This window comes from Leptinotarsa decemlineata, unplaced genomic scaffold, assembly GCF_025532065.1.
Source record: "Leptinotarsa decemlineata unplaced genomic scaffold, Ldec_3_MD MMD2_tig00026282_RagTag_RagTag, whole genome shotgun sequence".
Taxonomy (NCBI): domain Eukaryota; kingdom Metazoa; phylum Arthropoda; class Insecta; order Coleoptera; family Chrysomelidae; genus Leptinotarsa; species Leptinotarsa decemlineata.
The window spans coordinates 6,103,578-6,116,447 of record NW_027412668.1 but is presented as its reverse complement, the minus strand read 5'-3'; the positions used below and the strand labels follow the sequence as shown (position 1 = coordinate 6,116,447).

At 34.8% G+C, this 12,870-nt stretch overlaps 1 protein-coding gene across 5 annotated transcripts in view; it reads right to left on the bottom strand.

Annotated features, from left to right (window-relative positions):
* Nucleotides 1-7,562: 7,562 nt before the first annotated feature.
* Dgk (diacyl glycerol kinase 1) overlaps nt 7,563-12,870 on the bottom strand; it is a 199,381-nt gene continuing 194,073 nt past the window's right edge. For all 5 annotated transcript variants that reach the window (XM_074179702.1, XM_074179706.1, XM_074179705.1 and 2 more), the window contains 2 exons: nt 10,427-10,608; nt 7,563-10,019 (listed from right to left, as the gene is read on the bottom strand). In XM_074179702.1, the coding sequence (XP_074035803.1) occupies nt 9,930-10,019; nt 10,427-10,608 (272 nt within the window). In that variant the 3' untranslated portion in view covers nt 7,563-9,929. The remainder of the gene's footprint in view (nt 10,020-10,426; nt 10,609-12,870) is intronic.

Here is a 12,870-nt window from a genome sequence, read left to right as displayed (position 1 = left end):
TTGATAATTGATTATTTAATAATGAAAATTTTTTGCCAAAAAAATTATCCTATCAAATTTGTCTATTTCTAGTCATGTGTGTCGAAATAACCAATGAAACCATCATTACACTGATAACTACCCATGGATAGTTTTCACGGGTAGTTATCACTTATGTCATGACATTGCTAAGCAACAAACACAATAAAGTTGTTTGACATTTCAGTAATTCAATTTATTTCGAAAATGTCACTTCCTCGCTTTGGTGTTCAAAATGATGCGGCAATTGACTAAATCATTGAAGAAAATACACCAAAAAATACTGTCAATAGTAAAAAATACACTTGGAAAATATTTATGGAGTTTTGTGACGCCAGAAAATATGAATTGGATGGAAATCGTACTCTCGAAGAGCTTGCATTAATACTCAAGGATTGGGCGATTAATATGAGAAAAAAGGATAGCACAGAGTTTAAGGAGGCTACTGTTAAAACCGTATGGAATATAACAAGCAAATTATTACAAGAAAAGTATTACAAGGAGTATAATATCATGCTAGACCCCTTTAAAAGTGTTGCATTCAAACAAGCACGGAATGCACGCGACGCAGCACGAAGAAATTTACAAACAGATCCCACTAAACGCAAAACAAGCTCAGTACCATTAACTTCAAATGAAATGAGTAAAATTATAAACTTTTGGGATGAAAATACCCCTATAGGACTCCTACGCAAATTTTATCACATAGCAGCGGTGGAATTGGCTTGGAGAGGTGGTGAAGGTGCTGCTTGCTTAGTTGATTATTTTCATATCGAAAAGGACAACAATGGATCTCCAACTAATGGGATAGAATATAATCCAATTTTCAGTAAAACCTGCCAAGGGGGTTCAAAGAACTGCGCCTCTAGCAAATGGTTAGTTCAAAATAGTGATAACAATGCTTGTCCTGTCAGATTATTCATTAAATTATTATCAAAACGAGGCACAAATATCAAGACAAATAGACTATTTTTAAGGCCAAATCGTCACTGGAAGACAGGAAGCGATAACTGGTATGACAATATGCCTCTGGGTAGAAATGTAATCAACGGATGAACGAAATCTTCTGCTGAAGCAATTGGCTTGGATACGAAACAGGAAAATAACCAATCACTCTAATAGAGCAACTGCAGTCAGTCAACTAGCTAAGAGTGGAGTTCAAGAACAGCAATTGTTAAAAATTACTGGGCACAGTAATGTAAATTCCATAAAACCTTATTTGAATATTGATCAGGAACATCATAACCAAATAATCAATAGTATGCGTGGAAACACCTATGCAGTAACCAAGGCAAATACAGCAAGATCAACGGAATATCATTATACGAATTGTTCTTTTAATAACTGTGTGATCAATAAATAATTTTGTTCGAATTGCAAAAAATTTTCTCACCGAATATCCCTCGAACATTGATAAATAACTCATAATTTTATCACAACTTCCTCAAGCACGTTATTTTAGGGAACATCCCTCCGCCTTCGGCGTCTGGATATTACCAAATAATGTGCTTTCGAAAACTGTGATAACATTATTTCGTTAGTTATCAATGTCCTTGGGATATTATAGCTGATAACAATGAAAATATTGAATACAACTATTAACATAAACACATCACACACTAACATGAAATATGAAATTTCTCTATAAAATCGACTTGATAAAAACATATTTCCCAGAAATTAATGTCATTCTTTGCAAAAATTAAACATATTTTTCTGAATTTTACCAAATTTTCACAAAATTGTTTCTATTGAAAACCTTAAATAATTTTTGAAAATCTTGTAAAATAATATATTACTTGTGTTATATTTTCTTAAGCGGATATCACTTGAAATTCTCATATATGGGTGGCTTCCACTTTAGAATTGTATTCATTCTTGAGGCATTCGGGAAGCATATCATTCATGAATTTATATAAACATATGAATGTATGGACTCGCATGTTAAGAGGTAAGGCCGCGTTAATCCTCAGCTCGCACATGTTCCGACTTATCAGCGTTGGTTCGCAAAGCGGCGCTGCCAGCTGGTTAATGGAAAAACAAATGTTTCTAACTGACTTGGATGTATAGTCTTTCTCTTACACTTAAATATTGTAGAAAGATAATTACATCAGTTTTATCGCCTACTATAATGCGTTTTGAATAATGAATATAGCCTAGAAATATTTCAGTATCGTTCAACGAAAAATGTTTTATGAAAAAATGCGGGCCATATTTTCCCAATTGTTCAACCAGGATGACTCGACATCATTCAGATATGATTTTAACTGATAAACATTAGTAGTACCTATTCGTTTATAGGCAAGGAACACGTCATCCGTATTGGAAAAACACAAAGACTTCTTTCATGCCTAAGTTCACCTATGGAGCATCATAACTACTCGCACTCTCGTCAGCCATGAATGACCTCTGTGTGAAAAGCTGTGGGAACAGTACTAATGTGTCAAGAGCTGGGGACAGTACCACTGCCATGAATGACCCCAATGTCAAGAGCTGTAAGGACACCGTCGAGAACTGTGAGGATCTGTCAAGAGCTGTGCATACACTGTATCAAGAGCTGGGGACCGAACCACTGCGTACAGAGTTGATTACAGTATTATTCGCAGTATTATTCACGGCATCAGCCGTGAAAGACTCAATGTCGAGAGCTGTAAGGACACTGTCGAGAGCTGTGGAGGTACTGTGTCAAGAGCTGTGGGAACAGTGTGTTTTAAGAGCTATGCGGACAGTACTAATGTGTCAAGAGCTCGAGACAGTACTACTGTCTCAAGAGCTTGGGACAGTACCTTTGCGCACAGAGATGGGGAAAGTGCGAGTATTATTCGCAGTCTCGTCAGCAATGATGTCCCTTCTAATTTAACCTTCGAAAGATATATGGTAGCATATTTGCTTGAAGTATTGGGATCGTAAATTTTAGCTTTGAAATTATTTGTTTCGTTTTTTCGTTTCATGACACATTGTTTTGCATATTACCCCACACCGTGGGGTGAGTGATCATTGGGTGCGCAATGAGTCAACAATGACAACTTTCTACATTTGGCCTGCCAAGATTTCTACCTTGATGTGGTAATCCGACATACTCTTGAGATTCGAGAGTAGAGAGGAATAATTTCACCAAGGACTCCAATAATCGGAACGAACATATTATTATCATTTGTGGAACATTTAGCCGATTCCTCTAGGAATTTCCAAAAGCTACGCCCCTGTGATTATGCGAGTAATCCCGTGAGTCGCATAGTTACATAATATTTGCGAAAATGAAAACTGTGCCGGGAACTTCCTGACCTAGAAGTAAGGTTTCATCCCTAGACTTCCTGGCTCTGACTTGTATGCACCAGCGATAGTTTGTTTGAACATATGTTTGAACATATTCAACGAATAACATCGGTCCTTCCGAGCATGCGCATGATATTGCGGCATTTTGTACGGAACGCTGCCAAAAAGACAAAGGATTAATATCTTGTTCAGTAGAAAAGACTTCCGCACTGAAATTATCAATTATTTATGGACTAGAGACAGGCTAGAAATGTACCTTGTTAGGCTTTGATGCTAAGTTGACCACTATCTGAGCTTTCTAATCATCTTCTATTCCATTTTTTAATTTCGTAACACTCTACTACTAGAACTTTGGTTCCTAAAAATGAATTTATTAGTTTGTTTCAAAAGTTTTGTCCGTTTTGATTTTATGTGTTTTTGTATCTCCATGTCTCAATAAATATTCATTCTATTGTGTCGTATATACTGCTCGATAGAGAATTTTCTACTCTATACATTGATGCTATTCATTCTTTACAAAATATAATTTTTTGCCTCTTTTCAGCTTATCTATATGATGTCGTCGATCGATTTTCGGCCAATTTTTCTATACGAATTCAAATTGAACCAAAGCGCTGCCGAAACAGCCCGGAAAAACACCCAGGTAATTGGCAATGATAGTGTTAATGAACGCTTCGACGATGGTTTGCGAAATTTCGTTTTGGAGATTTTAGCCTCGGTAATGAGCCCCTAAGTGGTCGACCTACAGTAATCCAGGACGAGGATTTGAGGACCGTAGTGGAGACTGATTCATCACAAACGATGCGTGGGATGGCGGAAGAATTGGACGTCAGCTCCCTTGCAGTTTTTGATAGTTTAAAACGTATTAGAAATGTCATGAAGCTCGAGAAGTAGGTGCCTCACGATTTGAACGATCGACAAAAATTGTCTATTCTTTGCTTTTGTGCAACCAAAACGATCCTTTTTTGGATCAGATTGTCAACTGTCATGAAACGTGGATTATCTACGACAACAGAAGACTTTCAGGATGGTGGTCCTGACCGCATAAACAAAATGCGATACATTTTTTATTAAATGGTAATAAACTCATTTATTATTATTATTATTCTCTGCATTTTACATTTATATCATAATTATATGAAATCTGACACGCTAGACATGTAGGGCCATTAGTTTGACTTACTAGGCAAATATCATTATAGTACAGGATCCCGCTCGTGTACGGGCGCTCTAAGTCCGGCCGTACACGGATCACATATTTGCAGTTGAGGCAACCGCAACATTGTGGCTACGTTGACTGCACTTCGCGGTTGACCCAACCACATTTTTGTGGTCGACTTGCGGTCATATAAACCGCACTTGCAGTTGAGGCAACTGACATCAAAAATTGAATGCTGTGAGACCAATAGGTACGCGGTTGGGTACGACTGCAAGTTGGGGTTAGTGTACGGCGGATGTCGCGATGACATCTCGGCGGAGATCAGCAGCAAGTTGACTGCAGACGTCCGTTTTGACTTTTGTGAACGAATAAAATATAAAAATTTCCTTCCTGTTTTCTCGCAGCCAGAAGTGGATGTACCCAAAGCGATCGTACTTTTCTACGTCTTCTCCTTCTCATAATAAGAAGAAGTAGTGCTTCTTCGAAATCTATTTTGAAACTGGCACTAAACTCTGACACCACAAAATATAGATGTCAATTGCCTCAACTGCAAGTGCGGTTGATATGACCGTAAGTCCGGCCGTACACGGACCACATATTTGCAGTTGTGGCAACCACAACATTGTGGTCACGTTGACTGCACTTCGCGGTTGACGCAACCACATTTTTGTGGTCGACTTGCGGTCATATAAACCGCACTTGCAGTTGACGCAACTGACATTAAAAATTGAATGCTGTGAGACCAATATGAGAAAAAGTACACCACGGTGTACGCGGTTTGCGACTGCAAGTTTGTGGTTAGTGTACGGCGGATGCCGCGATGACATCTCGGCGGAAATCAGCAGCAAGTTGACTACAGACGCCCGTATTGACTTTTGTGAAGGCCCGTATACGTGTAGTACAGTCGTCCACAAAAATGTGGTTGGGTCAACCCCGAAGTGCAGTCAACGTGGCCACAATGTTGTGGCCATAATGTGTGGCTAACGGCGAAGATTTTTTAAATGTGAATATGTCTATATAAATTGAAAGAAAATGGGCCGGTAGTTTCACAAAAACAATGAATTCAGTCAGACTAGTGAAAATGGATTTCGAAAATATTAGTGAAGATGAAGACGAATTATCTGAACGGATACGCTGCCACTGTTGTGTGATTTATTCTGTTAAGTAGGAAATTGTTATACATGTAATTGTGTTTGGTATCATTATAAGCGATTCCATTCATCATTTTGTTGTTTATTAGCAGTCAAGGGTCAAGTTTGAATAATTTAACGAGATGATGCATCTTAAAGAACGTTTCTCAATTGATTTGGAGGTTTGGATTTTCCGTCACTAGCTATTGATTTTCCTGGCGACTTGCGTGGTGTCAAACTTGGGAATTAGCGAGTTGATGAATTGACGGAGCTTTTGGTTTGACTATTCGTAAATGTGGCACTAAAGTATTCTAAAAATGAATGAAATGTAAAACAATATATTATCCCAGAAGATATGGCGTGAAAACTACCATACAAATTGATTACAAAGATTAATTATTAGATAGAATCACGGACTGATTACAATTTTGAACATTGACGCTAACGCCACCTTGTGGAAAGGACCCTCCTTAACATTTTTGTGTTACAGAAGTTGCATGTATTTTCAAAGTTGATTTCGAGTTTGCCACAAAATTTGAAATTTGAACCTATTTCTCTGTGGTGTAATGACGTCAAAATTATCCAGTGTTAGCAATGACACGAACCGGTTTCGCACGGGTGGGAGAACATATATGCCTTCCATTTTTTCTGTCATAGTTTGGGAATAATATGGAACGTTCGGGAATATCTCAGATCATCGTGGAACGATGTTGTCATAGCCCTCTATCCTCCAACCATGAAAAAGGTTTTTTTTTATCTGAAAGGAGTCCTTTTTAATATACAAGGACTGTCATTTTCTAGGAGATGGAAAAACATTCTGGAATATATGATAATAGTCTGGATCGTTTTGGAATTTTTCAGATCATTATGGAGAGGAAAATCTAAATGACCCACTTCTGCTTTTGCGTGAAGATCAAGCAAATACTTGTTACAACTTAGATGACCGCGTTTCATCAAAACTCTTGGCCTTTCTTTTTCTCGGGTCAAGTTATTTAAAGTCGGTGACCGAAGAGGCCATGTTGACCTGCCAAAATGTTGTCTTCAACACCCATATTAACTAGTAAATTTTTGACCCAGTGGTATGACTTTCTGAGAATTTTAACAACAGTATATGTTAGCTTGTACTTTCAAAGTTGTTTTCGAAACAGTTTACCTCTCTGCTAATAAAATTTTGTAATTTTGAATGAAACAGAGAAAACTGAATTAGCTTCAGATGCTTATTAATATAATTCATATTATTTATTTTATATGGTATCTATATGATTGGTGCTGACTTTTTTCGAATTAAACCAATCTGGGTACTCCACCGAAAGAGTTTCATCTATATATGAACCTGAAAACTCAATACTAATCGATCTTTCATATCCTAAGATTAATATTTTGGAATTTGTTGACAGAGAGGTCCTTTTATCAATGAATAAAAATGATGGTTTCTTAAAATTCAAAATGTATTTGTGTATCGTGAGCCAAATATATGGTTTTTTGTATTAATTTGTATTAATTGTAAATCTCTTCGTTTCTCATTCACATCTTACCAACATCTAGATATTTTTGGCTATAAAACAAAATTGTACAGGCATCCTCGAAATTTTTTCGTATGTCAACAAATATGTTCATCATCAATTCCCTAATATTCGACCCTATCCTTGTATGGTATGACATTTAAGTCAATGATTTATTATATGTAATAAATATTCTACGAAAATAAAACGTGAAACTAATTCAGGGGATAATGAAGTGAAGATATTCCAGAGTTCAGTATTGCTGTAGCTCTTGTACAATAATTTATTTAAAAAGAAAACGTACAACGTATTAGGGAATAGACGCGAAAGTCTGAGTTAACTGAGAAAACGTTAACTTCAGAGTTTTCTATTTATTGATATTGTATTATGACTTCAAATATCCATATGTCTTAGCTTTACTCAAAATCTGAACTTATTTGCTTTGGTTTCTTCACGGGTATAAATGAAATGCCTATATTTATTATACGAGCACAATATTTATTAATAAATATCAAAATTCATAACATAGATTAAAATTTTGATGAGTGTGAAATAAGATGAAAAAATTAAACTCCAACTGAACAGAGAATTTGAAAAAATATCGTCCTCAAATATACCAAAAACTATAATTGAGACGAATTCAAATGTGAACAATTAAAGATCAATTGTATAAATTCAATCAGATTTTTTGGAAAGGTACAAGGCGCTACGTTTTTTCAGGATGTTAAAGAACTACCCTGTTACTGGGGCACGCTCAGGGCAATATTGAAAAATATGAGGTAAATATCAAAGAAGACGATGTTCTAAAGTGTAAGCAGACTATAAATCCAGTGCATTCTATTTTCTTACAATATTTCAGAACATCTCTCTTTCGGTAGCGATTCCTAATTTTGCAGCTATTTTATAAAAATCTACAATTTGGACGTAAAGCTTTACATATACAAGGCGAAATGTCTTAAAATATAACTACCAATATACAATGTTTATTTTACAATTAAAGCTTTACAGCAATTCAAAACTTGTCCGCCGTCTCTACTGGCAGTTTTCTATTTTGATACATATTTTCAACCTTCTGGAAAAATTCCTGAAATCATCGTTAAGGAAAAAAATTTAATTTTCCTTCATCGTAAAAATTGATATGGTTGATAATATCAATTAATATTTGATGGAAGATTTATGATCAATCCTGAAATAATGGAATGTATGTTTCTGATTTTTTGGCATGAAATCGATTTCTTTGTTAAGTGAGCAATTTTCTGTTCTAGGTGATTTGTCTAGATAGTCAGGCAATTATTTGATAGGTTGGATGAATAAAATCTGATATTGAATTCGTTCAAATTTGTTTATGTGCCCCCCCATAAATGCCACATTTTTTTTGTGAATGGTTGAACAATTCAGTTTTGGTGAAACATTCGAAATTTTACTATATTAAAAGAAATGAGTTAGAGGGTAAAACATTATTCTTCTTTAAGATCACAAAAATAGAAACGGAATAATTCGTCACAAAATATTAGTGTAGACATGTTTGTGACACCAGTGATTTCAGAAATTCAACCTACAGACAAAAAAATTGTCAAAGTTTCTAAACAATAATATAACATAGAACTACTTAGAAAATCAGTATAAAATATTTTAGCTTTAACAGAACATCTAAAACTAGAATCTAGTTATTCAAAAATTTCTCATGAATAAACTACACCATAACCAATTAAATATTAAATACTACTAATGTAAACATAGTTTATACACAGACGCATATAAGCGTAATAGTCAGGGTTTTGTAAATCTACATTTATAGCATCAAGACTAGGGAAAAAATATCATCTCATTGAAATAAAAAATTTCACAGATCTACTCACCACTGTTTATGATTTTCTTCGACAAAAACTTCACTATGCGAAAAAATTTGTAGAACTACGAGTTTACCGAAGGGGGTTGATTGTTTTCTCAAATATACTATAATTGATATTTTTCCAATATCAATAGAGGTACCTCATGAAGAACCTAGTACCCATATTTTTCCAATATCAATAGAGGTATCTCATGAAGAACCTAGTACCCCGTACATTGATCCAACGCAAACTATGAAGGTCTTCAAGAAAATCAAATGACAAGTCTTGACACCAGGAATGGGGTATTTACTTGCCCTACGTGATTATAAATGCCTATAAATTCATTACTCAACAATTCATTTATGTGATAAGACTTGATAGTTTACAAAATGTTTCTGTTGCGGATTAGTCTTCTAAGGTTCTGGTTCGAAAACATTTTCACAAACTGAAGAGTTATTTCGGTAAATGGAAATAATTCAACTTGAACGATCAGACTTAATAGTTTATCACGAACGTCTGCTTCAAGTTGTGAAAACTTTCGAACAAAAATATTATGAAATTCTATTATATAACGGAGCAAGGTATGTTTTGGCGGGATAAGTTTAAGCAAAATGGTCCCTATGGTTTTCTAGACGGTACACTTGACAGTTGTGTTCTAAAACGAAGATCACTCTTGTATGAAAAGCATCAGCAATATTATTTCGACAACGAAACGAATAGAACATGAAATTTTATAACATTTAAACAACAGTACATAGTCTTTTATAATTTGTACACTGAGAAAAACTAGTCAACTAGCTAACAGTTCCCCAGCGCGATCAAAACATCCAACAAGCTAAGATATACGTTATTCCATGAATAAATTAAAAAATAATACTGACAATATGAAAAGTCTACACAAAAATATAGAATAAATAATATTATTGTCATTTTCAAAAATTAAGAATATTCGAAGACTAGAGATTTAAGGAATAGTTTATAATAATATCACTTTCAGGTAAGAAGTACGTTTCTACCTGCGGAAGAATCTAAAGATGCCTTTTCCCTTTTCTGGAGCTGGTGCCATCAACATTGGCACTTGGTTCTTATGGGTGATACGTATCTGAAACATGGCACGGGAATATTAATCAAAACATCTCAAATAATATCGATGATATTACTGGTGTTTTTTCCCAACACCAAACCGTTATTTTAACATCTCGACACGTGTTTCGATCACCACCAAGTGATCATCTTCCTCTTGAAGATGATCACTTGGTGGTGATCGAAACACGTGTCTAGATGTTAAAATAACAGTTTGTTGTTGGGAAAAAAACTCCAGTAATATTCATTACTACACCAAAGGTTCCAAACAGTGCACCACAGGTAGATATTAATGATACTTTAACAAATAATATGAAAATATCATTTTTATTTATTATATTATATTCTATTTTTTTTCGAACTATTTCGATACACATATTGTTATAACCTCGAGTTTGATGATAATTAATATCATTGACAACTTACGGTTGTTGGTGGCTGCATCCAGGGTTCTCCATCAATCTGCATTGGAAAAGTCTTTTTGGTTTTTATCAGTACTGAAGAGCATTGTGCTAATCTTCTACCACTAGCTCTGAGTCCAGTTCTCACTTGTCCCATATGTAAACAGTTTTCCAGTCCTATAACTTCTATGAGGCCATCTCCAATATCTGGAAATAAGCCTGTTGTATCATTTATTGTAGGATTCTCTAACAGTGACTATTCTCAGAGAAAGTGAACTCGAAACTCAGATATATCGAAAGAATTGATAGTAGTGTACCATAAAGATATATACGGGCTTCGATAACTTTCATTATAATACTGTTTCAATATTAGATCTCAAATTATTAAACGAAATAACCTCTGTACCAAAGCAGTCCACATCTTTAAGTGATTCATTATCGAATTTGAAAGAAATCTCTCCAACAAAAGTATGTGGATATTCAACTTTGAACTATTTTCAAAGACTTCTAATAGCAGGGGAGCCCACGATGCAAAATGGGGATTTACTCGAGCGTCATAGAGACCTTTTAGGTTGCAAAGCTTAGATGATAAGAAGAAAAAATGTTATACAATATATGTATTTTGATCCGTAGGGGAAGCGGCTATAGATTTTTAAATATGTAAAAAAATACTGTTGCATGGACATACTCAAGCGCGTCAGATATTGATAGCATCAATGTCCTACGTATTTTCAATAATGTTGGTATGTTGATCTTGATGTGGGTGGTTGTACGTAAGGGTTAAAAGTGAAAGGAAAAAATATTTAATCGAGCGCGTCAGATTTTCCAAGGGGGCGTTGAGTGCAATAAAAAAAAGCTCTCATTCAATAATCTGACGATTTCGATCTGACGCAAACTCGCTGCCATTATTATAATGTGCAAAAAAAATTTGCCATTTTGAAATACTCAAGCGCGTCAGATTAAGATATATATGGTTCATCTTTATGTTCTAGACGTGCTGTCTCATAATCTGACGATTATCTAGAGGGATTCGCTTAATCTGACAAAAACAATATTTTTTTAATTTTTTTTTTAATTCATTGAACTTAATTAATTGAAAAGTTCAGAAAATAGCATGCAAATAAATAAGTGTATGTTTTTTAAGTAGAATACTTGTATTTATAAGAGACTAATTTAAAAAAAATGCTCAAAAAAATAATTCTTCATAATCAATTGATTAATTAATGAAGAAAAGAGAAATGAAACTTTCTATGTTTTTTACCACTTTTATCTGTAACTAACGTTACTGCAGTTTCGTCCTTTAAGGACATTTTCAAACTTATATATTGTATAAGTTTGAAAATGTCATTATATATTGTATAAGTTTGAAAATGTCGTTATAGGACGAAACTGCAGTAACGTTAGTTACAAATAAAAGTGGTAAAAAACATAGAAAGTTTCATTTCACTTTTCTTCATTATGATTTCCTACCACGTAGTAACGGCTACATCCATCAATTAATTGATTAATTAATCATCATCTTCATCACGAACAAGTCTCTGTGATCAGCTGTGATGGCGTCATGGCAACAGAATTCAGAGTGGGGACGGAGTGAGAGAGTAATAGATAGAGAAAAAGTGAATTGAGAATAGAGGAATAGAAACTCGGAGAGGGAAATATAGGTATCACACAGCTGCACGCATTAAACTTTCTCGACGAATTTTTGCTATTTCGGCTTGCGGAAATCGTCAGATTATTGGTATCAACTGTTATCCAACATTTCCTTTTTCCAAATTTACCTTTCATTTGTACATTTTGTACATTTGTACATTTCGAAACTCCGTTATTATTTCAAGAAATGAACCCGTTGTGTTTTCAATATCTTTGAACTGTAAGACAATTTTCTAGGTTATGTTTTCCAATAAGATTTTTAATCTGATATAATCTATTTTAATTATTTCGTTATCATTGAATTATTTCCTTCAAAATAAAAAAAAATAGCTACGCTCGAGAATGTCGAAATGACGTTATTTTTTTACAACTTTGCTGCCCTCCCCTTTCTTTACGTCACTCTCAAATTGTCAGATTACTGGAATATACACTTTTTAGCAGGTAATTAACTCAACCTACCTTAATCTGACGCACTCGAGAATTTCTGGTGATCAGTTTTTTACTAATCTGATCCTTTATCCCTCACAGGCGGCCTTATATATTGGGCTCATATTTGGTGGAGGTACTTAACCGGGTACAAGGTATCCCCCTGTATATTAATCTGCCACGCTTTAGTAAATCCCGAAATGCCCGCTTGGGCTCCCCTATTATAAATGAAAAGTCTTAATTTATTGTTCTTGCAAACAATTTTAGAATTCTTTCATATTTGCATTCGAGATCCAAATTCTTACTACTGTTTTAAATCATGCCCTAAAGAAAATAACGCCGGCCGCCACTGGTAGCCATAAACCAATTGTGACGTAGCAAAGAGCGTGCGAA